General features: G+C 47.9%; 1 protein-coding gene across 3 annotated transcripts; it reads left to right on the forward strand.

The window, feature by feature from the left end:
* Nucleotides 1–53: 53 nt before the first annotated feature.
* On the forward strand, nucleotides 54–27657 carry RNFT2 (ring finger protein, transmembrane 2). Of its 3 annotated transcripts, none has more exons than XM_058036778.1 (11): nucleotides 54–257; nucleotides 1482–1654; nucleotides 1958–2418; nucleotides 6523–7001; nucleotides 7956–8032; nucleotides 10037–10137; nucleotides 12090–12243; nucleotides 21866–22015; nucleotides 24358–24423; nucleotides 25649–25750; nucleotides 27421–27657. In XM_058036778.1, exons 3-11 carry the CDS (start codon nucleotides 2336–2338, stop codon nucleotides 27553–27555), a joined length of 1347 nt encoding a protein of 448 aa, XP_057892761.1. In that variant the 5' UTR covers nucleotides 54–257; nucleotides 1482–1654; nucleotides 1958–2335; the 3' UTR covers nucleotides 27556–27657. The 3 variants fall into 3 exon arrangements, with proteins under 3 accessions (XP_057892761.1, XP_057892762.1, XP_057892763.1); XM_058036779.1 differs by having other exon boundaries at nucleotides 54–247; XM_058036780.1 differs by having other exon boundaries at nucleotides 54–179.
* The last annotated feature ends 213 nt before the right edge of the window (nucleotides 27658–27870 follow it).

The following is a 27870-nucleotide window of genomic DNA, read 5'->3' on the forward strand; positions in this document are numbered from 1 at the left end:
CGCCGGCGGGCGGGGCGGGCGGAAACCGCGGCCGGGCGTGCGCGGGGCGGCACCGGCAGCACCGCCTGTACCACCGCCGGCATTACCACCGGCACCGGCACCGGCAGCACCGCCTGTACCACCGCCGGCATTACCACCCGCACCGGCACCGGGCCGGCCGAGCCGAGCCGAGCCTCTGGGTACGCGGCACCGCGCCACAGATTCCAGCGGGAACCTCCTAACCGGAAAAAAGGCCTGGCTTATGTCTGTGTGTGTGTGTACGTATAGAGTCGTATGGTTTTAATTTATATACATATACATATATGTATGTATCTCTGTGTGTATATATGTATATATCTATAGATGTATACCATGTATATATGTATGTAGGTATAGGTATATAACCGTATTAATAGATATTTCTCCATATATACGTACATGTATACTGTTTATATATATAGATGTATATACGTATGTGTGTGTATAGAATCATGTTAATAGATATGTCTGTATATAGATATATATACATGTATGCATACCTATATATGTATAGGGTGTGTATATATAGATGTGTATTTGTATGTATATATATAGAACTGTATTAATAGGTATTTCTGTATATATATGTATGTATATCAATATATGTATACTATATATAGATATGTATATATAGATGTATATATATGTATATGTATAGAACTGTATTAATAGATATGTCCGTATATATCTGTATATGCAGGTATGTATACCTATACATTTATGTTTATATATCTATATATGTACAGTATATTTATGTATATCTATATATCTTATCTAGATACTATATATATGTGTATCTATACGTATACAAACCTATATGTATATATATATTTTTGTGTATGTATATGTATGTGTATCTACATATGTATACTATGTATATGTGTGTATATATATAGAACTGTATTAAAAGATATGTCTATATAAATGTATATATACACATATATGTATGTATAGGATTGTTAATAGATGGCTATGTAGGTATACATTAACTACATAGATCTATACGTATACATCTATATAAATGTAAATATGTATATATAGATGTGTATACACATACGTATATATGTATATACACATGCATTTGTACATATGTGTATGAATAGATGGATATATAAAGTATATATTGTGATATGTGTGTGTTACATGTTCTGCAATACAAGTGCATGTATATATAAATACATTGTCTGTTTTTATTTCAGACACACACACACACACACACATAGGTGTGTATATGGACACACTGAAGGCAGAGCACAGCTCTGGGAGCACTCCCAGGGAGCGCCTGTGTGGGCAGCAGGGCTGCAGGTGCCAGTCCCAGAGGAAAACAGCTTTGCTGGGCCATGCATGAGGGCAGGGCTTCCAGCACTGAGAGTTCCTGCACCTCTCTGCCTTTCCCAGGGACATGTGGAGGTAAAACTCTTTCTGCTGTGCTGAAAATTGCTCTCTGTGTATGCTTCCTCCAGGTGTCCCTGTGTGAGCACCGGGGCCAGGTGCTGAGAGTCACTGGCTGGGAGGACCTGGGATGAGTTTGGAATCTGGACTGTCCTGAAGCACTCCATCTGTGAATGTCTGCACACTGCTGGGCTTCCATCTCTGCCAGTGGCACCTTTCACCTCTGCATAAAGCTGTTCTTCAGGTACTGTGCTTGGAGACAGCTGGCAAACCTTCCCAGAGCCACTGTGCCTTTACACATGGGCTGCACATCTATGTATATATTGACATGTGTTATGAATAATGTTATAACCTTTTATATTCAAGAGTATTTACATCTTAGTCTGTACATTTTATTAAGTAGCTATTGTACTCTGGGCCTATTGTCCAGACTTTGCAAATGGTATTTCTGTAGATTAAAATGAATGAGTTGCTTATTGTCATGAGCTAATAGTATTTTTTTTCATTAGAAGTGTTTACACATTTTCTTTTTCTTCTTCCCTCTCAGTTTTGCTTTGCAGAGCAAGTTCCTGCAGAAAAGGAAGACTGGATCTGGTTTCCCCAGATGCTGTTGAGTCACGTGTCACCTCGAGAGCCACTGTTAGGTGTCCCCATGTCCCTTACCAGGACATGCCATCCCTCCTGGTGACTTCCTGCAGGAGGGGACCTGAGTGACTCCTGCCCAGCCTGGACACCTGTGTGCCCCCCTTTGCCATCCAAAGCTGTCCCTTCAAGCGTGCTGAGAAACAAATGGGAGCTGGAGGTGCTCTGTCACAGAAACCAATGCTTGCTGCCAGCCATGTGCCCAGCTGAGCGGGTCCCAGTGCCCTCTGCCCCCAGGGCCTGTGCCAGTTGCCACTCTGGGATTTGCTGAGCCGCAGGGTTCATGTTGAGCGTGCTGTGTTTTAGGGTTTTGAGGAAAATGCAGAGGCGGCACAGCAGCAACACGGACAGCGTGCCTCCTGAAAGGTAAATGCTTCCCCTTCTTCTTCCCTCCAGGCTCCTCCCCAAGAGGAGGGTTCTGGTTTAACAGTAGGGCTGTCAGATTAAGCCTTTTTCTGACCCAGACACATTCTCCACATTTTTCCTCTGGCGAAAGCTGATAGGCCAAGAAACACAGTGTATTGTAATTAGGAAATAATTGGCTTCTGATTGTGATGGTGTGAATTATAACACCTGTATTGTCTCACCCTTCTCATGAGACTGAGAAAATGGAATAAAAGTTTTTTAAAACTCCTCTCAGTTGCCCCATCTCTGGGTCAGGAAAAGGCTTAATCCAACATAGGGGGTGTTTTAGAAGATGAAAACTCAAAATTGAGAAAGTCAAATTCCTGTGTGTGTGGTGTGGCCAGGCTCTCTGCTCGAGTCTGGGGATTCTAGAGACAAGTTTACTTTTTTCCTTGCTGTCACTCACTGATTGCTGCCAGCCACAGTGTTTCAGGGTGACCCAGGATGGCACAGCTGGCAGACAGCTGGCTGAGCATGGGCAGGATTGTGGAGCTCTGGAGGAAGGGATGGATTCATGGCACCTGAGCACTGTCAGTGTGCAAGGACGGACCTGTGTGAACAGGAGCCATTCACACTTCTCTTACTGAGGTGTTTAAAAAAATCTGCTGATCTGAAGCTCTCAACTACTCTGACTTAGTGTTTTATGAAGAATTTGGGTGACCCTTTGCATCTTCCCAGAGTCTGTATCTATCTACATGTGTGTGAGTATTTAGAATACCTCTAATTTGTTTCTGTAATTATACCATCAGCAAGGGAGCCTTGCCACAGTTGTTGTTCTGGTACTAAATATTCCCTGGTGCTTTCCCAGAGTTAGAGTAGGACTTTTTTATTTTTATTCCTAGAGAAGAAACTAATCTAATTACTCCAAGACAAAGATGGAACTAATATATTTAATTGCTCTGTTCGAGCTGAGATTAAAAGTGAAAGATCATTAGTCAATATTTTATTTTTTTATAGTGGTTTTGCAATTAGAGTTGAAGCTTTATGTCATGGCCATTGCTAGCATGGTACCATTTCTAATTTCAGGGAGAAAGAAAGCCATCTTCAGGTTTTTTCTGCATGATGCTTCCGATGGTAAATACATAGACAGGAACAGAGGCTGAAATTTTTCTAACTGTAGAAGGAAATGCTGTTGCCACTGGTCTTCACTTCTGTTAACTTCAGCAGCCTCACAATTTCAACAAACAACTCTTGTTTGTTTATAAATATGTCAGAGATGAATTCCTTCCTGCTGAAAGCACACTCCAATATTATTCCAAAGGATAGTTGTGTATTTGTAGCCCTGGGTTCCTCCCAGGCTGTTTGTTACATTCCCAGCCCCAAGCTGTGTGTACATCCCTGAGTTGCAATGTTAGGTGTGAATTTAAAGGCCTGGCTGACGAATATTTTGGACCAGAACAAGGTGTGCAATGTCTTGTTGACTTGATTCCCTGCAGGAGCTTGTGGAGATGCAGTGGGAATGGGGTGCAGCTATAAAAAAAGCCTTATTAGGAGTTTGCTTAGTGGGAAGGTTTGGCCAGAGAGGTTTGAGGGTGTCCCCAGAGGGAGGTGGAAGGCAGAGCTCTGTGCCCTAGGGAGGCTTTGGAACCCATGGGGGAGAGAGGGTTGAGGGCCCTGGGTGTGCCGTCTCAACTTGTAACCACTGTTCCTAAAGTTAGAGATCTCCCAGGGCTCAAACCAGGAGGGAGCAAAGCTCTGCACCATGCCCTGCTTGTGAGCTTTGCCTCTTGCTGGGGTTTGTTTGTTGTTTACTCTGCTTTTGCAGGTTAGAGAAGTGTTTGTTGTCAGGTATTTACTGCCTGGTGATCATTCTATTTGTTACCTGCATTGTTCCCTCTCAACTCAACTTTCTTTGTATTGATTTCTAGTGAAGGAAAAAAAGCCTGTTGTCTTTTGATGTCAGGATAAAGGTATTTAGACTTTCTTTTTGGAATCTGGCTGTGTTCCAACATGCTTAGGAAAGAATCAATACCAGAACTAGTTCTGCACAGTAATTTGGGCACATCCATGCCCAATTCACCAAAAATATAAAAATAAAGAATTTATCAGGATTCATGAGCACATCCTTCATTTTTGTGTCAGGTCAGGGACACACAAAGCAACACTTCTTTTCCCCTGGTGACTGTGTCTCTTCTGGTGCTGTTAATCAGTAGGCAGGTAGTGATTGTCCCAAAATACAGAGGATTTTAGGGATAGGTCATTGCTTTGAGTTAGCCTGGTTAGTTTATTTGTTTATAGTATGACTGGACTTGGTGGTGCTGTGTCAGTTTCCATGAAGTTTTGTATGTTTTTCTTTAAGTACCCAAACCATTATAGAAGATGCTGGATTTGGTACTGGATGTATTATTTCTTTGTTTTTCTAAAAGCAAGCTGGGTGTTTGGGAGCTTCATTCCTTGGTGAGGGAGCTGATGTGTTCTGGTCAGGTCTGGAGAGGCTCTCTGATCTGGTTACTGACCTCCAGTTTTGCAGCTGTGACAGAAAATACAGGGAAAAGCATCTGGATGCCTTGGTGTTCTGAGTGGGAATCCTTAAAATCAGAGAGTTTGGGGAAAGTTGCAAAAGGCAGGCCTCAGAGACAGCAGAACAGTGATTAGAGCTAAGCAGTAGCCATAAGGCTTGTCAGCAGAAAAGTTATACGAGATGAAGAAAGTAAGGACAAATAGAGCAATGATCTGTGTATTAATGCTTGGCTAGAATAACTCCCTAAGCTTCAGAAAAAGTATATCTAGTGAGATATTAGGAAGTTCTAAGCTTAATAATGGAGCTCTGTGCATTGTGTTTTAAGGCTTACAAGCAGGTATTGTATTCGAAATAAGCAAGCATTGTTTAACCAAAGGTACCTGTGCTTATAGTGGTTGGGTAGAGCTACTGTCAATGTGCTTTTGCTTTGTGTGATTGGTCAAAACACTTTTAAAGTGAGTTGTAACATTGAGTTCTATGGCTACTGCCAAGAATATGAGCTGCTGGCATCTTCCCATTGTTATCACCTTGTAATGAGACTGATGCTGGAGAATAAACAAGTCAAGACATTCCCCAGCAGTCCCATCCCATTCAGGATTTTGTGCATAAACTCCCAACCAACAATAGAGAGTGTGAGAAATCACTGCACTGAGGGCCGGCCTAAACCAGCACCCAGTTCTGTACCCCATTTTGGCTGAATCCTGGGGTCTGTACCCCTGTTTTGACAGAATCCCTAGGGTATGCACCCCATTTTGGGTGAATCCCTGGGGTCTATGCCCTTGTTTTGTCTGAATCCTGGAGTCTGCGCCCTGTTTTGGCTGAATCTCCAGGGTGTGTTCCCCCGTTTTGTCTGTGCCCCTGTTTTGGATCAATCCTTGGGGACTGTGCCCCTGTTTTGGATCAATCCTTGGGGACTGTGCCCCCGTTTTGACTGAATCCCTGGGGTCTGTACACCCATTTTGGCTGAATCCCTGGGGACTGTACCCTGTTTTGACTGAATCCCTGGGGTCTATGCCCTTGTTTTGTCTGAATCCTGGAGTCTGCACCCCATTTTGGCTGAATCTCCAGGGTGTGTGCCCCCGTTTTGTCCGTGCCCCTGTTTTGACTGAATCCCTTATGTCTGTACCCCATGTTGGCTGAATCCCTGGGGCCTGTACCCCATTTTGGGTGAATCCCTGGGGCCTGTACCCCATTTTGGGTGAATCCCTGGGGCCTGTACCCCATTTTGGGTGAATCCCTGGGGTCTGTACCCCATTTTGGGTTAATCCCTGGGTCTGTGTCCCCATTGTGGCTGTGCCCCCATTTTGACTGAATCCCTGGGTCTGTGCCCCTGTTTTGACTGAGTCCCTGAGGTCTGTACCCCATGTTGTCTGAATCCCTGGGTCTGTACCCATGTTTTCCCTGAATCCCTGGGGTCCGTACCCCATTTTGACTGAATCCCTGGTGTCTCTACCCCCTGTTTTGTCTGAATCCTGGGGTCTGTGCCCCCGTTTTGTCTGTCCTTCTGTTTTGGCTGAATCCCTGGTGTCTGTACCCCCATTTTGGCTGAATCATGGGGTCTGTACCCCCATTTTGACTGCATCCCGTGTCTGTGCCCTTTGCAGGAGCCGGAGCCAGACGCTGAGCTCTGAGGCCAGCGTGGACGAGAGCGGAGTGTTCGAGAGCCTCAAGGCCGAGGCCGCCTCCCCTCAGCAGCTCTTCTCGGGGCTGGCCGGCCTGCCCGCCGCCTCCATCGCCGCCGCGCCCTTCCCGGCCGGTCTAGTGCTGGGCTCGGCGGCCGGAGGGGGAGAAGTCTTCATCCAGATGCCGGCCCCGAGGGATGAGGGTGCCGGCCGGGCTGAGGGGGCTCCGTTCCACCACCGGGCGCCGGCGCATCCCTTCCAGCACGGGCACCACCGCGGCTCCTCGCTGCTGCACATGGCGGGCGGCGAGCGGCACGGGCACGGCGAGGAGGGCGCCGAGGAACAGGCCGGGACGCCGGCCCCGGCTCTCTCCGAGCTCAAAGCTGTCGTTGGGTGGCTGCAGAAGGGGCTTCCCTTCATCTTGATCCTCCTGGCTAAAGTCTGTTTCCAGCACAAGCTTGGTGAGTATTCGTCAAAGCTTTTTGAGCTGTCGTTAGAGGGTGGTTGGGGGGATTTTTCAGGCTGTGATATCTGATGCATGTCACAGATATCTTTTATGAAAAATCTTTTTTTTTTTGAGGATTTTTCTTCCTGAGAATCTGAGAGGCCTCAGGAACAAAATGTAGACAATGATTATCTGCTGCTGTGGAATGCAACAGGTGCATCTGGGATTGGTCTCATGTGGTTGTTTCTAATTAATGGCCAATCACAGCTGGCTCAGACTCTTTGAGCCCCAAGTTTTTGTTATCTTTTTTTTTTTTATTTTGAGCTAGCCTTCTGATAAAATCTTTTTTCTATTCTTTTAGTGTAGTTTTAATATAATATATATAATAAAATAATAAATCAAGCCTTCTGAAACATGTAGTCAGATCCTCGTCTCTTCCCTCATCCTCATACCCTTGTGAACACAGTCACAGATGCATCCATCCTTTTTGAGCTGTGATTGTAGAAAGGTTGGGAGGCTTTATCAGGTGCTGATATCTGATGCATCCATCCTTTTTGAGCTGTGATTATAGAAAGGTTGGGAGGTTTTATCAGGCTCTGATGTCTGATACATTTATCCACGTGGCAGTGTCCAGGTGGAGTCTAGCATGAAAGGAACATACTCAAATGCATGGGATAATGCATGTGATAAATTCCCCCTACTTTCAGTCCAAGCTGTGTTCATCTGCGTCAGATCTGTTTCCTGTCCTAACCAGGGCTGTTCCTTTCCCTGATTCCTCCCTGACATTCCTCAGGATGTTACCAAGGCTCCTCTCTCTAGGAGAGATGGGCAGACCTTACCCTGGTGACTGCAAAGCTTTCTGTGTGGCACAGAAGGGTTCAGACACTCCTGTCTTGCAGGGAGGGTGCTGGGTGTGAAATCCAGTGCAACAGCCTCAGCAGTTTGTGTCTGACAGAGCCTTTCCCTGCAGGAATTGCTGTGTGCATTGGCATGGCCAGCACCTTTGCCTACGCCAACTCCACACTCCGAGAGCAGGTGGCTCTGAAGGTGAGTCTGGCATTTTACTTTTTTCTGTGTGGGGATTTTTGGAGGAGTTTTCAATGAGTTAGAGACAGGACCTCTGAGGTTTTTAGATGATGCCATTTATTTTCTTATTTTCTGCATAGATAGGAAGGCTGAGTTCAGCTCACATCTTTACAGGATGTGAGAAGGTCAGAAGCTGGTTCAGAGGGTCACAAGACCCCTGATTATAAGATCCTTTAATGATTTATTGACTAATAAAACACTGCTAACAAGGATATTTATGTTTTTGACTCAATCCTTATGGACTTCCATCTTATGGATCCATGCTACAGTGTAAGCTTTCTTAGCTGATCATGTTATGACACACAGACCTACAATACTGCATTCTAAACTCCTTGTTTACCTTAGTAACTACTTTTATTTTTTCTATAATTTAAACTATAAAACTCCAAACTTTCCTCCACTTAATGTGTCTCTGCTTCAAACTATAAATCCACATTCTCATTCTAGCACCTAAATTTGAAAGCCTTTTCCAAGGTCTCAGAACAAATCCTGTCTTTAATTCTAAGCTTTGGCTTACAGGCCCAAAGTTCTGAGAACTCCCTGCATTTTGGATTCCAACACTCCTGTTCCCAGCAAACATCATTTTCCATGCACAAAATAGCATCTGTGATGAACCTTTGATTGCAGTGTAGGGCTGAATGCATTTATTTGTGCACAGATCTGTCTTCTCCTTCCTGCCTCTCCCAAAGTCTCTGTCCTGCTTTTTTGTGCAATGTGGTGTAGTAAAACAAAAAGGACAAGTCAGGGATGTTGTAATCTTCATCTCCCTCTGCCTGGCTGTGCCTGTTCCAGCACTTCTCTGCACCTTGGTTTTCCCATCATGTACAGCAGAGATGCTGAAACCTATTTGACTTATTAATGATGATGTTTTGCTAATTAGCATTTTCAGCTGAAAGATTTCATAGATGTGTTGCTTGCTAATAGCTTTATAATGCTCTGGGCATTAATATGCTTAGAATGTAAAGAAACCAGCAGATCTTTTCAAGGTTTTCTGATCTGTGTCAGGAGAAAATTCAACAGCACTAAAAGCACAAGGCTAGAATTGCTTTTTTGTCCACACAAGTGCATGCCTGTATGTGCCAGGAGCAGTGGAATCAGTGAGATCCAGCCCTGAGTGAGCAGAGCAGTGGCACAGCCCAGTAACAGATTGCTGCTGCCTTGCACTCTGCACCTCTGCCCTTCCAGCACTGTGCCCCTTGATCTGCCTGCCTTAAATCTCAGCACAGCAGGCCTGGCTGCTGGACAGCTAGAGACCTCCTTTCTTAATAAATCAGCTCACATGAAAGATGGTGGGTGTTTTCCTCTCAGGAATAAAATTTACTCCCCAAAGTTACCAAGGGCCAAGACCCAGGACAGTGTCTTCTGCCATCCAGCTTGTGTGTAACTTTCCATATATGTTGAAATGCAAAATTTCCACTTCTTTTGACCTTTAATTATTTGTTCAATCACAGATGAATGTTCCAGAAGCACCGTGCTTTAGGATAGCACCCAGATGTGCTGCATGTGGTGGTAGGGTGTATTTGATTTAGCTGAGCCTTCCACTGAGTGACTTTGGGTCTTTTTATAAAACACCCCTATAAAACACCATGAATTGTCACTCCAGCCAGGTGACAGCTCAGAATTTAGGACAATACATGGAATGGATTTTTTTTAATCTGCATTTTAAATCTCAGGAGATTTTAGGTGTCCCAAGAAAGATCCCATCTTTGAAGATGCATTCTGCAAGTAATTCTGAAGATGCATTCTGCAAGTAATTTCAATTAATTTCCATTGAAAAGGTTACAGGAGTGAGAAGCATTTCTGCTTGTGTTTATAGATATCTTTACCTTGCAGACTACTTCTTAGTCCTGTGTAAATAACTAATTACTGAGCACTTTGTTACATATTTGTTGGATTTTTCAGCAAGGCTCAGCTCAAGTCTTGAGATTTTGAGCTGCAACAACTCTGCTGTTTTTCCTTGCTCAGGAGAAGAGATCAGTGCTGGTTGTCTTCTGGATCCTGGCCTTCCTCACTGGGAACACCCTGTACTTGCTGTACACATTCAGCTCCCAGCAGCTGTACAACAGGTGAGCAAAACCTGCATTGTGCAGGGTGGGAGCAGGGGATCATTGCCAGGGGGGAAAAGGGAATCCCATTTGTCCCCCACACCATGGGAGGAACTGTGTGCCCCTAAAGCATCTGCTGTGTTTGTTACATCTTTGTAATACCCTCCAGAGCAGGAAAAGGAGGTGTGTGTCACCCTACCATGCTCCTGTCAGTAAAGGACATGAGCAGTGTGTAAATGTGATGGTGTCAAAGCAGGGTGAATCCTTTCCAAAAATGCCCTCTGAATTCCCATTGTGACCACTGCAGCTGAACATCAAGGGCAGTTGAGGAACTGACCCCCTGATTTTCCTCTTCAGTCCATCCAGATTGGAGTGCAGCACAGGAGATGAAATAGTTTTACCCCAGTGTTCTCAGGACTCTTGGATCTGAGATAATTGAAATAGCCTTGCCTTTCAAATCCTGAATTAGTTAGTTCTCAAATACAGCAGGGTTTCTGCTCATAGATTTGAATCACAACTTATTATAAATCAGACAGGAATAATCACAGGTAGGAGGCAGAAAAAGGGGGAGAGCTGCAAAGGTTTGAATGTGGGGCTGAAGGGGAGAGGCCAAGCCATGGGATTGTCTGGAGGGAGAGGAGTGGCAGAAAGGTCTGGAAGTGAAATGTTTACACACAGGGTGTCTCTAAGAGGATGGCCAAGGTTAAAAGCATGAATGGGACTAGTTCAAAATAAAGGCTAAATCATGTAAAATATAGGGATTTTAGCAATTTGGGGCCATCCTACATTCAGTTTAGAGTGTGGTTCATTACCATTGGCCAGGCTGGAGCACAGCTCCAGGAAGAGCCCTGTTCCTGTGAGTGCTGCAGTGCTGTCCTGCTCAGGCTGCTGCATCTCTTGCTTGCCAGACCTGGGACTATTCACAAGCCAGCCTTGTCAAATTAGAAATGTCTGCTTCGGTTCTGTTTCTTTCTCTCATTTTTCATTTCCTGATTTTTTTTTCTTGTTTCTAGTGCATGAATAGTAGTAAAGTTTCTGATTCTGTTTCTGTTTTTAGGGTGTAATTTTACCTGTTGTGCTGTGCCAGTGTTGTGAGTATTTTAATTTCATGTTCAGGCTTTTTGTTTTGGGTTGGTTACTTTACTTTGCTTTTTTTTTTTTTTTCAATTTTGTTTGGTTTTTTTTCCTATTAAAACTTTCTACCACGAGGCTTTAGCAGGTAAAACCCTGAAGGAGAATCCTGTTTTTTCAGCCTGACTAGGGTTCAGTTCTCATTATTGCTCAGGCCAGTAGCTCCTGCCCACTGCTGGGTGAAATTCTACTGTCCCAGACTCCACTTTTTCAAACAGCAAATGTTCAGCCCAGTAAATGGCATTATGTAAGGGGCATTAATTTTTGGATCTTTGGTTCAGGTAAGAGTATTAACAGCTCTTGCTGTGCTTCAGGCAGTGGCACTGTGAGGGCAGGACACAAAGTGTGAAGTTCTCCCCTTTCTGCCGTGGCTGGTGCAGGGTTTCCTGTGTCACCCCTTTGTTAGATGTGCCCACTGGGTTTGGGGACTGTGCCCCTGTGGCAGAGCAGCCTGAGGGGCTGAGGGGGTGTTTCCTTGCCCAGGGAAGCAGGGCTGTTCTGAGCAGGGCTGCCAGGACAAGCTGTGACACCCAGATCCCTCACTCTGCACTGAGGGCACTGTCAGCACCCCAGGTTATGGACACTGCTGGATTCCAGACAGACTTTTTGAGTGCCTGGGTCCTGTTTTGTGACACTGGGCAAGCCTGCTGACCCCTGTAGGAGTGAGCAAGAGCAAAGTCAGGAGGCCCAGAGGAAGCCCAGACCTGATTTGTGTTTTTCTTGCCCTTGAGGACTTCCCTGAAGTTCAAGGCCCTTTCTGGGCTCTCTCCAGCCAGCAATGTCTACAAGGAGCTTGAGCAAGCTTCTCCTCAGTGGTGTTTGAGCCTTGGTGTCTCTTTCAGCCTAATATTCCTGAAACCCAACCTGGACAGGCTGGACTTCTTTGACCTGATGTGGATTGTGGGCATTGCAGACTTTGTGCTGAAGTACCTCACCATTGCCCTGAAATGCCTCGTGGTGGCCCTGCCCAAGATCATCCTCGCTGTCAAGTCCAAGGTAGGAGACTCTTCTTGAGGCACAAACTTTTAGTTTTGATCATCTGATCCCTTCACCACATGTTTGCAGCATGGAATCAGAGAATCAGGGAATGGTTTGGGTGGGAAGGGACCTTAAATCCCACCCAGTTCCATGGCAGGGACACCTCCCACTGTCCCAGGCTGCTCCAAGCCCCATCCAGCCTGGCCTGGGACACCTCCAGGGATCCAGGGGCAGCCACAGCTGCTCTGGGCACCCTGTGCCAGTGCCAAATATGGATGGAAGAATAAAAACATTAAAATCTGTTGCTAAAACTTTGGGATTGAGGGGTGTTTTTCGAGCCATCACACACCTGAGCAAGGGTTTGGTGCTACCAGCAGTGATTAAAGCCCAGGGAGGTGAGGTGAGCAGTGCTTGAGGAGGAATCAGTGCTAGCAGCCAGATAATTGCTTTTCTCATTGACTTTAAGTCTTGTTTTCTGAGTAATCTCTGTAAATTCATATTTCTGAAGCAGGAACCTCCTCATTTCCTGGGAAGAAATTGCAAATATTTGTCTCTTTGGCTTTCCACTTGGGTCAAAGAAATAACTGGGTTTAACTAAAGCCACAAAAGGCAGCACCAGTTCTTACCATGGGAGGAAAAAAAAAATTAAATGCTTCACATATTTAAATGCTTATGAAACCACATGTAGACTAAGCCTAACTCGTAAAAGTTTCTCTCTCTCATTCCAAACACTTTTGGATATGTTTTTATTTTGCATCTCTCTCATTCTGCCTCTCCCTGCACTCACTGGAGGGACACAGTGTCCCCATTCTCCTGACACAGTGTCCCCATTCTGGGGGCAGATGTGGCAATGTGTGTTATTTGCATTCAGTAAAGAAACCCCTGGCAGCTGTGAGGATGGAAGGCACCTGCAGGTGCCAGGTACCAGCAGGAATTGCTGAAAGTCTCAGGCAGGGCACTTCAGGGGGTATCCAAACTGGGAATAGTTTTACTCAGAAATGACAGGGGTGGCAGGGGAGTTGAGCAGTTTGTTCCTGCACAGCAGGGCTATCTGAGATGGTTATTAATTTAATTCTGGCAATTGTCCAGCTTTTTTTTTTTTTTTTTTTTTACCCTCCTTCTATTATTATTATTATATTTTGGGAGATTAATGTGCTGGGTCAGAGCATAATCCAGGCTGGGGAGGGAGGGAGAAATGATGTGAATAGTCCTCCCAAGATAAATGGCAGTGTTGGAAAAGGTTCACAGCCTTTGCTTGCTTGTCTGAGAGCCATCCCAAGTACTCATTAATCCTTGTCTGGAGAGAAGAAAGAGAGGGGGTCTTTATTTGCAGCTCCAGTGAGAGGCTGGTAGGATCACATCTGTCAAGGGCCTGTAATGACTCAGAGCACAGATGCTTCATTTTTAATACCTTTTTTTTCTGAAGAGCAATGTGTCTCACTTTTTTTAAGCCTCTTTTTGTCTGAGGATGTTGGGGATGGTCTCACTGTCCCCTGGCACTGCTGGCACCCAGCACCAGAGCTGGGTTTGGTTTGGGGGTTCTCTCCCCCACTCTGCAGCCTTTAAGCCAGCCAAGGATGAGATGGAACAAATTGAGGAAGATCAGACTGGGGTGGGAGGGCTCCAGGAGAACCACAGGACACCATGGAAATGGTAATTGGTGATCACATAGCTGACCCCCCTCACAGGTGAGGATTTAAATGGAACCTTTTCCTCATTTTGAACACTTCTGGTGCAATTTATGCACATTAACTTTGACCACAATTTTTATCAAGTTTTTTCTCTGAATACTTGCCAGATACAAAGTTATTCTCTTCCTCCCAATGTCCTCCAAGCAGGATTTCTGCCTGAAGCCCAGCTTGGAGTTTATGAACTTCTGGGTAGCTGTCACTTAATGGTAACAGGCTGCTGGAGAAATATGAATTTAACTCAGTAGAGCTCCATTTTTTCAAGATGGGTATTGCTATATAGTGAGAAGTTTTAATGCCAATTTAACCTCTGAGAACAGCAACCTCTTGCTCCCCTGGTAGAGAGCCTGAGGTGGAGGTTGCTGCACTCTCAGGGAGTTCAGCACCCAGGGATTTAATCCTCAGCTGCTGGCAGTCAGCAGGAGATCCTAAAACTTGCCCTTGTGTGGGATGTGGGGAACTTTAATCATCCTGCACTCAGTCTCTGAGCTGGCTTTTCAGATTTTCCTCATTTTCCTCATTTTTCCTCATTTTGGAAGTTCAGAGGCACTTGCAAAGCTAGTCTGGCTTTTCCTGCTGCTCCTTGGGGTCCTGCTCTTCTCTGAATACTGTGTGGTTTTTGCTTTTATTTATCACTCTCTGTATCTCCCCTCACTCTTGTCTGTAGACTGAACTCCAACAATTTTTTGAATTTTTTTCTCAGAGATTGTTCATTCTAGATCTCTTTATTCTCTTCTGGACTGTCTTCGTTCCCTCCTTATTTTCCAGATCATTTCTCCAGTCTGTCAAGACAAATTTGGAATATAATCCTTCTTTCCAATTGTGCTTACACTTTAGTGTCAGCTGTACATTACTTTGTTCCATCAGGATCATCAATGACAACAGTGAACAGCACCAAACTCTGCTTTCATCAGTTGGATGCATCTTTTCATTTTGAAAGAAAACACATGAAAAATCTGGATTAGAACACTCAGTTCTCCCATCCAAAGTACCTGGGTCATGTTTTCCTACTGTGGCCCATCACAGGAATGACAATTTTTGTAGGAAACTTCTGATTTGTAGCATCAGTTTATGCTTTAACTGAGAGAAAGTGAACTCAAATTGAGGGGCAGACAAAGTTTGTCTTTGCACAGTGGGTGCTGGAAGTGTGAAGTGTGAAGCATGAGAGCTGCTTTATTATGAAGGTACAACCAACCAGAGTTGCCCAAGCCTGAGTAACTCAGAAATTCAGAGCAACTCCTCCAAAGAATGAGGGAAGATTGAAATCCTGACAAAATAACCCCAGACTTCCCCAGGTTCCAAACCAACCTGGAAAACAGAGGCACCAGGGGAGGCTGTGGGACTCCAGTCTGGAATGGAGGGAAAAAAGAGCTTGAGGATTGGAGAGAAAAGCAGGAAAAGGGATGTCACCCCAGCATCAGACTGATCCCAGAGCTCTGGGGAGTTTCCAGAGGATCCCACCTGTGCTGGAGGTGTCCCCTCCCTGCCCCCAGGCTGTGACAGGGACCCTGAGCTGGGTACAGGTTTCAGGAACAGCTGAGCTCATCATTCCTTTGGAAGGGAGGGCTTGGCTTGAAGGCTCTCCATTAAAAAAGGCAAATAAGATCATTTGGTTCAATATAAAATGAATTAAAGTAAATTAAACTGCAGGAGCCATGTGGCCTGCAGAGGCTTCCATTGTTGTGCACACATCAAGGGCAGCTTTTCATTTGCACTGCTAAGGAATGACAGCTTGAGGGGGGTGGAATTCAAAATCAGGAAATAAATAATAAAAGGACACACTTGCCAAAGATTTCACTTAGGAAATCCCAGGTGCCTGCAAGCCTCCCATCCCCTCCTCATGTTGTTGTCAGCAATCTGAGCTGGAGAAGTGAGTGAAACATGGGGGAGGGAGAAAGAAAATCAAACCAAATGGGATTGTAAGGAACTGTTAGCCCAAGTTCTTGCATCTGTGTGTCCCTACAAAGATAGCATGGACATTTTATACATCAGAAAGGCCCTAAATAAGGATTTTCTCTGCATGGTCAGTGCAGAGCCAAGTTAGAGGGGATTGCATTTCCAGGAGAGTGAAAGTGCAAAAGAGAACACTGGCATTGGCCCCTCACTGCAGCTTTGAACATAATTGCTTGGTGGTTTTTTTCCAGTTTTGATTGTTTTATTAGTGCTTTTTATTTTTAAAGTACCATCTCATCAAGTCTGGTCAGAGAAAACTTGGCTTTGATTTGGCAGCAATTGCAAATTCTGCATTTGGACAAAAAACCTTTGTCAGGTGCACATCCTATTTCCTGCCATAGATGGGTACAGCTCTGCCAGGGAACCTGGCACATTAATTTCCATATTCCTTCTGAAACTGCAACTTTCTTTTGTCCTAAGGGGGAAAAAAGGCTCTTGGAGTATTTGAGTCCTCTAAAAAATACAGAATCAATAGAAACTCACTGGGAGCTCGCTCAGAGATGATGCTGAATAAAAAATACCCAGGCAAAGATGTTCGTGGTCCTTGTCTGTGCAATATGGAATTTATTGTGGCTGAGGAGGTGTTCCCAGGCAGGTGACAGCCCAACCTCTCATCCCCTCTCCTCTCTGGCCTTGGTGCTCTTTGAGGCAGCTCACTCCCAACAGATTGACTCTTGATGGAGCAGCTGAGCTTGGTTCCTCCTGAGCCATCCAGGATGTTCTGCAGGGACATTTCCCTGCTGCAGCTGGGACTGTGTGTGGGATTCAGTATTTACAAAATTAAAAACTAACTGAAGCACAAGAGCAGGTACTGAGGAGTGGGGACTCCTCTGTCCCCCTCCCTAACTTGCTTTGCAAGTCACTGCTACTGAACTTTCTAAAAATCATTGCTCTTCAATGCTTTCCCAGTTTATCTTTCCAGTTTAAGACACAAAAGATGTGATTTTCAGAAGCATTGTGCACTGACTAAAATTCTCAATTTCCCCTCTAGCCCACCTTGACATTGCTCCTCATTAGTCCTGCATGGATTTTCACCAGCATCCTCCATGCCACAATGCTGTTTGCTGTGTAAATCTGGGAATTTTCTCTGTTTTACTGCTCCTACCCAGCACTTGATCTGTTGGCACCATGACCTGGAATCTCAGCAGAGCCTGCTCTCCTCTGATCCAAATTGCCAGCAGGACTCCAAAGCTTTTTCAAGCATGTTTCAGAATATGCCCTAATGCTGCTGCTGGCAGCAGAGCAAGTGAGACTTGGAGCCTCCCTCGAGTGCTAATCACACCTTGCAGTTGCCTCATTGCAACTTGTCTCACTCCTGCTGCCTGCCCCACTCTGATTGCACCGTGTCAGTCCTTGCTGTGCCTCTGTTCCTTATGGCCAAGGAGCTGCACACTGAGCCCTGGGGGAGTTTGCATTCCCTCTGCTGCTGCAGCCTGCCCCCTGTGCTGGGTCCAGCTTGGGATTCAGTTTTTAATTCCACTGTTCCATCTTATTTTTCTGTGAGACTTCTCCCCTCCATCACCACGCCCCAAGGATGAAGGTGAGGGATTGGAAGAAGCTGTTGCAGCAACTGGAAAGTTCACAGGAAACAAAGAGAAGAATATTCTACAAGTTCAAGCTGAGTTGCTACACTGGAGAATTTAATGCTGTCCTTTACTTTGCCAAGTAATTCCTGTGTGAGTCTGGAGAAGTCAGGTAGAGCTGCAAACTGAAGTCAGGGGTTCAGCTTTTAATGGTAATGTGATCTAGAAAATGAAGTGCTTTATAAAAAATCTAATCCCAGCACCTCAGCTTGGACACCAAAATAAGCTTGCCTTGACTTTTGTGTGTCTCAGGTTCTCATTTAGAAAATGCAGAGAAAAGCTGTCCCTGAGGTCAGGCAGCAGCATGAAAATAAAGGGGTTTTAAAAGTGTTTTCTGTAGTGCTGATGTTGTAAAGGGACTGAAGAAATTCCAGGAATGTGCTCCTCTGGGCAGAGCTCAAATGGCAGGAAGGGATCAGATGCAGATCTGCCATCAGGTAGTGAGGATGTAACAAAATACCCAGAAATTCCATGCAAAAACAGCCAGTGCTGAAACTCTGCATGTACAGGAGGGAAAGTGCAGTTGTGTGAAAATGCTGAATTCCCCTCTTTCAAAGGAAATGCTTGGTTTAGAGTACAGAAATTGTATTTCTGTGTGGTGAAGGAGGTTCAGAAAAATGGGAGGATTATACCCCAGCCATTGACTTGTGTTTTTAACTGAGCACTGAAAAAAAAAAAAGGAATCAGAATTTCACCATGTGGTATCTGAGGCTCATCAGCAGAGCTGCTAAAATTAGATCCCAGCACAGCCCTTCCCCACGTGTGCTAATGAAGTGTTTGATAGCAGCAGCAGCTCCCTCAGAGGGAGCAGGGCCAGCAGTGCCCTCCTCACTTCTTGGGCAGGCTGAATTAACCCTTGATGGGAGCAGAGCCTTCCTGCTCATCCTACCCCCATCCTCAGCAGCAGCCAGAATTCCAGGTCATATTTAATCTCTGCAGTTCAGCTCCCACACTCCAGTCCTGCACAGTGCTGGCTTACAGGCCCACCAAAAAGATTCTGCTGACCTCAGAGAGCTCTTCAGCCCTTCTACAGTGCATTCCAGAGAAAATTCCCATATTTACACAGGTTTTTCTGACATAGAAAGACTCACCTGACAGAAACAGACCTTGCTTTATTTCAAGCTATAGTACCAAATCAGATGCACAGGAGAAATAATTGTGTTTGTGCTTCATATAACACACAGTTCTCATCTTGAAGGGAAAGAAAAAAAAAAAAAGCTGATGTATTTTAGCAGAATTTTTCAGACAAAATTCAGCTGAGACAAAGATTTGACTTTGAAAAGTGTAACCTAGATAGCCAAGAGATAACAGAGCTGAGCAGTGGCAGACAGGTGTGTTGAGTGTGCTCCCACTGATGGGTGCTGTCTGCAGTAAATTCCTGCTATCAGAAATCTGAATTTCACTGCTGAAACTGTAGGGAACAATCCTCATTTTCCAAGCTTCTGGCTCAGAAGGAGGGCCTCACTAATTGTAGAATCATTTCTGATTTTCTGGCACTTTTCCTAGTTTAAAGAAGGGGCTGGAGGTGTGCACTGAGATGCCTGAAGGTTTTAGTTTTTTTGGTTCTCTTTAAGTGATTCTCAGCTGCCCTGCTGGAATCACTCTAAACCTACCAACATTTATTTATGGTCAGGTGGCTGCTGCTAAGGGGCTGCAGGGAGGGATGCATCCCTTAAAACATCACTCTTGGGAGGCTGTCACCAAGTTTCTAGCTGCTGAAAAAATCCTGCTACCGTGCAGTTAGCACTGGAAACTGGAGATAAGGGAGTTCTGGCAGCTCTGGGGAGGGTGCAGGAGTTGTGGTTGGATGCTGAAGTTGTGGTTGGATGCTGAAGTTTGTCACTCGATGCCACTGCCACCTCCAGAGGCTGGCTGTGCCCGGGGCTGTGCCCAGCTGTGTTCACAGATGTGCACTCGGGGTTTTTGGTGCTCAGAGTTCCAGCGGGATGAAGGATGCAGCAGCTCTGGCTGATGCAATGGGACAGCAAGCAGTGACCTGTCCCAGCCAGCAGCAGGGATAGATGGAGGGTGGGAGGGATGAGAGCAGAAAGCAAAATTCGCCGCCTTTACCTTGCTGGGAGCTTTCATCAGAGCCCTGTGGAGGGACACGGTGACAGCGTTGTCATTTCTGCCCCAGCAACGCCCGAAATAAACCGTGATGGCATCGCGGCGGGGCTGGGAGAGGCCGCGGTGCTGATTGCATAAACCGGGGCGGGGCCGAGCCCGGAGCGCTGCGGGGGCTGGGATGGGGAGGGGAATGGGGATGGGGATGGGATGGGATGGGATGGGATGGGATGGGATGGGATGGGATGGGATGGGATGGGATGGGATGGGATGGGGATGGGGATGGGATGGGGATGGGGATGGGGATGGGGATGGGATGGGGATGGGGATGGGATGGGGATGGGGATGGGATGGGGATGGGATGGGGATGGGGATGGGATGGGATGGGATGGGGATGGGATGGGATGGGATGGGATGGGATGGGGATGGGATGGGATGGGGATGGGGATGGGGATGGGATGGGATGGGGATGGGACTGGAGGAAGGATGGGGATGAAGATGGGATGGGGTGGGATGGGATGGGATGGGATGAGGATAGAAGGGGGATGGGGAGGGGATGGAAAGGGAATGAGAATGGGGATTAGCATGGGATGGAAGGGGAATAGGGATGGGGAAGGGGAAGGGATAGGGATGAGGATGGGGATAGAGATAGAATGGAGATGGAGGATGGGGATGGGGCTGGAGGGGGCATGAGGATGGGATGGAGTGGGAATGGGGAGGGGAGAGGGGATGGGATGGGGTGGGATGAAATGGGGATGGGGTAGGGGAAGGGATGGGAATGGGGATAGAGATAGAATGGGGATGGGATGGGGATGGGATGGGGAGGGGAATTAGGATGGGAATGGGGGTGGGATGGGGATGGAGAGGGATGAGGAGGGGAGAGGGGATGGGGTGGGGATGGGGATGAGGTGGGGGTAGAAGAGGGATGAGGATGGGATGGGGTGGGGATGGGGATAGAGGTAGAATGGCGCTGGAGGGGGAGTGGAGATAGGATTCGGATGGGGATGGGATGGGGAGGGCAGGGAAGAGGAATGGGGATGGGGATGGGATGGGGAGGGCAGGGAAGAGGAATGAGGATGGGGATGGGATGGGGAGGGCAGGGAAGAGGAATGAGGATGGGGATGGGATGGGGAGGGCAGGGAAGCAGCCGGGCCCGAGAGCAGCCAGCAGCCGCTGGTGTGAGCTCAGTGGCGTCCCGGGGGCCATGAGCTCATGAGCAGGGCTGTGGGAGCAGGGCTGGATTGCCGAGCAGCAGCACGGCCTGCGAGTGATCTCATGCAGCCCCCGGGGAAGGGCGCTGGCTGCTGCCAGCCCGGCTGCAGGATCCATCCCCACCCCGGCAATTAGTGATTGGCCTGCGATGACATCACTGATGACAGAGCTAACTGGGACAGCACAGCAACATTCCAGGGGAATTTCCCCTTCTCCAGGAGCTCAGCAGATAAAAGGATTTTGACGGGACAAACCCACATCTTTCAGCCCAGATAATGGCTGCATTAAGCATCCTTCTGGGCTCGTTTGCCACCAGCTGTCCCTGTAAACAGAACGGGACAAAACAAGCTGGGGGTGGCCCTAAATTAGACACTTATTCAGGCTTTGGTGAAGGGTGACAAAGGATGCTGCCCATTCTTTGAGTCTCTTTTGAGACAGAAGCATTTCAAGCAGCACATTGACCCTCCCCACCTTTCCTTCCTTGAGCTCTTCAGGAAGGTTTGGTCTCTTTGAGTTTTAAATGCCCTGAGGGTTTAATTTCCATTTTTTTTTATTTGTGCATTGCCCAAGAGCCAACACCCACCTGAGGGGGAGGGAAAGGATGCTGGCAAACATAATTAATTTGATTCTTAAACCTAAAAAGTTGTCAGGAAGTCTGGGGTCACTTTACATTTAATCCCTGTACTTTCAGAAGGGTGTAAGGTCAGAGATTAACTTGCTTTCCTTTTCTCACTAATAATAATATCTACAGTTTACATCATATTAATCCCATATTAACCTTTGTTTTTCTGCAGCATTGTCCAGACACACAATTTATTGCCTGCTCTAAAGTTTCGTTTATAATTCCAAAATGCTGCAGAGCAGATTTCATTGATTTCAAATTTCAGTAAAAAAACCAAGTGGATATTTTAGTGATTTGTTTTGCTGGTGTCCAGCTGAGCCCTGTGGAGGAATGAAGGGATGTTTTTCCTGTCTGGGCACAGAGCTGAGGGGCTGCAGGGAAAGCTGCATCTCATGAGCGTGGTCTCTGCACCATTTAACAGTGCAGTGATCACTGAGCACCAACCCTGCACAAATTAAATGTTCTTCTTTTGACTTGCTGATAATGACCCTGGTCTCATTTGCCTGGCTGTCTTGCAGGGAAAGTTTTATCTGATCATTGAGGAGCTGAGCCAGCTGTTCCGCTCGCTGGTGCCCATCCAGCTGTGGTACAAATACATCATGGGGGATGATCCCTCCAGCAGCTACTTCCTGGGTGGCATCCTCATCATCATGTACAGCCTCTGCAAGGTGAGCAGCACCTCCTGAACCTTCCCTGGCAGCAGGGCCAGGGGAGCAGCACAGCTGAAGGGACAAATGCTCCTTTTGCTTGTGGCTGTGCCTGCTTCAGCTGCCCAGCGTGTGGGCACTGCTGGGCTGGGGGAGGCTCTGAGCCCGCTCCCAGGGTTGCATCAGACTCGTGAAGTCATTGCTGCTCTGCTCATCCCTCTCTGCAGAGGCTGCAGGAGGAGGGGAGCTGGTCCTGGGGGAGCTGCACGCCTCCAGGTGTCACACACACCAGGCTGCACACACTCCTGGCTGTCTCTGAGCTTTCCTCTGCCTCTCACAGCTCTGAGAGCAGCAGGGAGGGAAAGCAGCAGCTTCATTGTGGGGAGTTTGTGTGCAGGTCAGGGGCAGCCCTGTGCACACCAAGCCTTTGCCAGGGAAGGGAAGGGAAGGGAAGGGAAGGGAAGGGAAGGGAAGGGAAAGGGAAGGGAAGGGAAGGAAGGGAAGGGAAGGGAAGGGAAGGGAAGGGAAGGGAAGGGAAGGGAAGGAAGGGAAGGGAAGGGAAGGGAAGGGAAGGGAAGGGAAGGAGGGAAGGGAAGGGAAGGGAAGGGAAGGGAAGGAAGGGAAGGGAAGGGAAGGGAAGGGAAGGGAAGGGAAGGGAAGGGAAGGAAGGGGAGGGAAGGGAAGGGGGAGCTGCTCTGCCAGTGCAGGGCACAGAGCCCTGGCTGTTCCCATCCCATTTCCAGTCCCCAGCAATGCAGGTCCAGCTCCTTGCCTGAGACACTGAGAATATCCCCAGAGGAGTCCACATTAGCAAAGCCACAAACCACATTAGAAGAACCACAGCAGCCAATTTGGCACTGAGAGCTCCTGTGCTCCTGGCAGAATCCCAGGTTGGGCTGGGGCTGTGTCCCCTTCCCTGCACAAAGGGCAGGAGCACTTCCAGAGGCTGCTTGGAGCTGCTGGGAGCTGGGCTGGTGCCTCTGTCTGCCCTGTGGAGCCAGGAGCCTCTGCCTTTGGTGGAGAATCCCAGGTGTTCACACACCCAGCTTGGATTTTTTGCCTGTCCTGAGCAGCAGCACTCCCTGTGTGTGACCCAGCTGTGAGGTGATGGCTGGAACAACAAAAAATGGGTGAGAAATGGGTGTTTGCCCTCTGAAACAGGCAGCTTCTGGGTGTGCAGGGAGCTCCAGAGGGAAAGAAATGAGGAGGAATATGGGCTGGGAGAGAGGAGACATCAGAGCAAAGGCACTGGAGTTGTGCTGTCAGCAAAGCAGGCAGGAAAAGCTGGGAATTGCACTGGGAGAGAAAGGGCTGAGCCCATCCTCAGCAGGAGAGGGGGGTGTTGAGGCAGGGGGCAGCATTACTGGAAGGAGCCCTGAGCCCTGTGGGTGCTGCCTGGAATCGTTCTTGGGGCTGCTTTGCTTGCCCCTGCCTTGCAGGATGGGCTCATGGGCATTCCCTGCAGTGAGCCACTCCATCAGCCCCTGCCTGTGCCTGTGCCCTGCTGCTCCAGCCCTGTGCCCACAGCTGCAGGTGACCCAGGTGACAGCTCCTGCCGGGCCACCAGCCCCAGCTGCTCCCTGCACTGCCACCTGCTCACATCTGCTTCAGTTCTGAGAGCTTTCCCTGTGCTCTGCCTGCAGGCAGGGAGGAGAAACATGGGCTGGGTGAAGTTTTCAGGCTTTTTCCTTCTTCCTCCTTTTTCCCCTTTTCCTTTCCCCCTTTCCCTTTTCCCCCTTTCCTTTTCCCCCCTTTTCCTTTTCCCCCTTTTCCCCTTTCCCCCTTTCCCTTTTCCTCCTTTCCTTTTCCCCCCTTTCCATTTTCCTTCCTTTCCTTCCCTTCCCTTCCCTTCCCTTCCCTTCCCTTCCCTTCCCTTCCCTTCCTTCCCTTCCCTTCCCTTCCCTTCCCCTTCCCTTCCCTTCCCTTCCCTTCCCTTCCCTTCCTTCCCTTCCCTTCCCTTCCCTTCCCTTCCCTTCCTTCCTTCCCCTTCCCTTCCCTTCCCTTCCCTTCCCTTCCCTTCCCTTCCCTTCCTTCCCTTCCCTTCCCTTCCCTTCCCTTCCCTCCCCTCCTTAATGGGATGGACAATTGTCCCCAACCCAGCCTGGTGCCACCCCCTCTGTGTCCTCTAAAGTCCCCACTTTGCACTCAGCTGCTCCCAAAGCTTTTCTGGCCACCCTTCCCCACTGTCAATTCCCATTTATTGCATATTTCATGACCACCATGAAATCTTTTTTGGCACCATTGTTACTTTTTCGCCTCTTGAGTATCCATTTGGAGAATGTTTGCTGAGTTTCTGGACTCTTAACACACACACACACAGAGATTCTGTGAAAATGATCTAAAATGAGATGTGTTTTTTGCAGTCTTTTGACATCTGTGGCCGTGTGGGAAGTGTCAGGAAGGCACTGAAGGTCCTTTGCACCCCCCAGGTAAGGATTCAGTGTGGAGGAGCAGTCCCAGAGGTGGAACCTTGTTCCTGCTGAATGATAAAACTGAAAATTGCTCAGGATCACAGAATAAAACAATGTTAGCCCATGGCTGGGCAAGCTGGGGGCTCCTGTCAGGGATGTCAGGGACCTTTTCTGACATCTGTGTGGATTAATCCAACTGCAAGGAGCTGCAAAACTTTGTAGTGCAGAGTGTGGGAAGGACTTTGAGGATTTTGTGGTGCCTGAAGTGCAGTGGCACTGAAAGAGACCCAGGAATTATCCCAGGCACTGCATTCCACAGGGCTGATATTTAGATCTGCTGCAGTCACTTCCATTTTAAAAGGGTAAAATCAAAGGCTGTAGAGGAAAAGAACCTCATCAAAGTTTGTTAGAGCTTATCTTGCTTATTCCCTGGGCTTGGGCTGGTCATTTTCCCTCAGCAGGTTTCTGTTTGCCCTAAATCTCTTACAGTGGAACAGCAACATTTCCCTTCCCTGTATCTGAAGGGGAAGTGGGCAGCCTGTGGGTGCTGCTGCTGTTTCTCTTTCTTCCATTGTCTCCTGCTTGTTAATAATAATAATAACAATCCATCCCTCCATCTAAACACCCCTGCAAATGATGCTGAATTAATCCTCTCAGCTCCCTGTTGAGCTCATTAAATTCCATTATCCTTGCTGCACAAGTGGAGGCCCTAAAAGATGGAGTCAGCTGCAGGGGAAAGGCAGACAGGGAGCAGAGATCCCCCCCTTCCCCACCCTGCTGTCCCTGTGGGGAATCTGGGGGTGAAAAGCAACTTTTGTGCACATTTAACTTCCCAATCCTTTAACCTGGGGTTTGTTTTCACCCCTTTGTGCACATTTACCCTCAAATCCTTTGACCTGGGGTTTGTTTTCCCCATTTTGTGCACATTTACCCCTCCAATCCTTTCACCTGGGGTTTGTTTTTCCCCCCTTTGTGCACATTTAACTTCCCAATCCTTTAACCTGGGGTTTGTTTTTCACCCCTTTGTGCACATTTACCCTTGCAATCCTTTCACCTGGGGTTTGTTTTCACCCCTTTGTGCACATTTAACTTCCCAATCCTTTAACCTGGGGTTTGTTTTACCCCCTTTGTGCACATTTACCCTTGCAATCCTTTAACCTGGGGTTTGTTTTCACCCCTTTGTGCACATTTACCCTTGCAATCCTTTCACCTGGGGTTTGTTTTTCCCCCCTGTCCCTGGCAGACCTATGGGGTCCGTGCCACGAGCCAGCAGTGCAGTGAGGCAGGAGACATCTGTGCCATCTGCCAGGCAGAGTTCAGGGAACCTCTGATCTTTCTGTGCCAGGTAAGGCCCCAAACTCCCCTGCTGCCATTCCCTCAGTGAGCTCCTGCAGTGGGAGAGGCACAGCCAGCCTGGGAACTCCTGCATGCTCCTGATCCAGCTCCTGGTGGCTGTTGTATTACTGCATTTTTATTTTATTTTTATTTTTTCCCTACTAAAGAACTGTTATTCCTACTCCCATATCTTTGCCTGAGAGCCCCTAAATTTCCAAGATTATAGCAATTCAGAGGGAGGGGGTTTCCATTTTCCATTCCAGGGGAGGAAATTGCCCTGGGTAACCACTGGTGGGGTGGGCACAGCCTTGTGGGGCAGTGCAGGCCCTGGGGCTGCAGTGAGCAGAGCTTTACCTGCCCCTTGAGAAGGCTGGGTAGATTAAAACTCCCTTTTGATAACAGGGTTATCAAATTAGAGCCATCCTGTGCACCAAAGGTGCCTCTCAGCCTTGCTGTGAACATCTGTGCAGATGTTTCCAAGCTGGAAGCCCCTGAGGAGCTGCTTTTGGACCAGGGCTGGGATTTGAGGAGTGACATTTCTGCTGAGTCCTCACGTGTGGAGGAGTTCCCAGCTCCTCACAGCTCCTCGTGCTCCCTCCTTGCCCTTTTCCTGCTCTCCCAGTCTGGGATTGGATGGGGAGAACCCAAGGAGGGTCAGTGCAGAAATCAGAGATGGAGATAAGGGATGAAAACTGAGAAGGGGAAACTGGGACTGCAGAATAAAGCAGATGCAAGGAGCAGGGGAAAGAAAGAGGTTATGGGAGCTCAGTAAGGACTTAGATAACTTAGGGAGCTGAGGAGGGAAATATGGTAGAGGAAAACCCTCTCAGCCCAGGTGCTGTAGGCCTTTGGAATGTTTGTTTCTAGTGCTGTTGTTAGTAACCAGAGCTTTGGCAAACTGGGGTTTGTTTTCCAAACCCTCTGAGTGCCACCTGTACCTGCTGCCTCCGTGCTGGTGGTGTGTCTTGGCTTGAACAGACAGGTGTCTGTGAAGGAAGGCAGGAGAATGCAAACCCCCTCCTCTAAATTATTATAATTTTGAAATTAAGGGGCTCTCAGGCAAAGATATGGGAGTAGGAATAACAGTTCTATATTAGGGAAGAAAATAAAAATGAAATAAAAATGCAGTAATACAAAACAACATTGACAGAGTCAGAGCAGTCCCTGCCCCCTGTGTGTCAGGGCGGTGTCCCAGCCCCATCCCATGGGGGCTCAGCCCTCCTGCAGTGCCAGCTGTGGCTCTGCTGCAGCAGGGATCCTGCACAAGGGGGGAGTTTTCCTCTGCAGCTCCAGGGCTGCTGCAGATGGGCCTGGGCTCCCTCTGGCCATGCAGGGCAGCAGAAAGCTGCTCCTCTGGCAGTGCAGGGGGCAAAGGCTGCTGTGCTGTGCCAGGCTCAGATTGGATCCAGGCAGGAATGCTTGGCTCCTCCCCTGGGCGGAGCATCTCCCCATGGGATGCTGGGATTGGATCAGCCCTGCAGGGACACTCAGTGGCCATGGACAGCAGAGATCTCCTGGAGGGAGGGTTGGCTGTGGGAGAGATAAAGAAAAAACTGCCCCATGAACAGCAGAGAACTGCCCCAGCTCTGACAGATGGGGATAGAACACACAGCCCCATTTCCAATGTGAGACCTGGTGGCAGTCCCTGTGGCAGTGCTGTGACAGCCCCTGTGTCCCCAGCACGTGTTCTGTGAGGAGTGCCTGTGCCTGTGGTTCGACCGGGAGAAGACGTGTCCCCTGTGCCGCTCGGTGACCGTGGAGACGCTGCGCTGCTGGAAGGATGGCACCACCTCTGCCCACCTGCAGGTCTACTGACAGACAGACAGACAGCAGGGCACCTCTGCCCACCTGCAGGTCTACTGACAGCAGGGCAGCTCACCAGGCACAGAGCAGGACAGTGCCAGGATCCCTGCTCAGTTCTGTCATTCCTTCTTCCAGCCAACAGAACAATTGTGACTGGCCACAAACTGTACCCTGGAAGGAAGGAGAGGTGTGGGTTATGTTGTGGCAAACTCCAGGGTGTTCCTGGAGCTTACAGGGTTATAAAATATTTGGGATGTTTCCTGTTTTCCTTTCAGTATGGACAAACACAGTGGCCAGGGCGGGGGAGCTGTGAGTGCTGAACAAAGC

This window comes from Melospiza georgiana, chromosome 18 (genome assembly GCF_028018845.1).
Source record: "Melospiza georgiana isolate bMelGeo1 chromosome 18, bMelGeo1.pri, whole genome shotgun sequence".
Taxonomy (NCBI): domain Eukaryota; kingdom Metazoa; phylum Chordata; class Aves; order Passeriformes; family Passerellidae; genus Melospiza; species Melospiza georgiana.

What these genes read in the sequence shown, in the direction of transcription:
- RNFT2 (XM_058036778.1), top strand. Translation starts at nt 2,336, where the DNA reads ATGTTGAGCGTGCTGTGTTTTAGGGTTTTGAGGAAAATGCAGAGGCGG. An exon ending in TCCTCGCTGTCAAGTCCAAG is followed by an intron (nt 12,244 to 21,865) that starts GTAGGAGACTCT and finishes GCTGTCTTGCAG; the next exon opens with GGAAAGTTTTATCTGATCAT. An exon ending in AGGTCCTTTGCACCCCCCAG is followed by an intron (nt 24,424 to 25,648) that starts GTAAGGATTCAG and finishes TGTCCCTGGCAG; the next exon opens with ACCTATGGGGTCCGTGCCAC.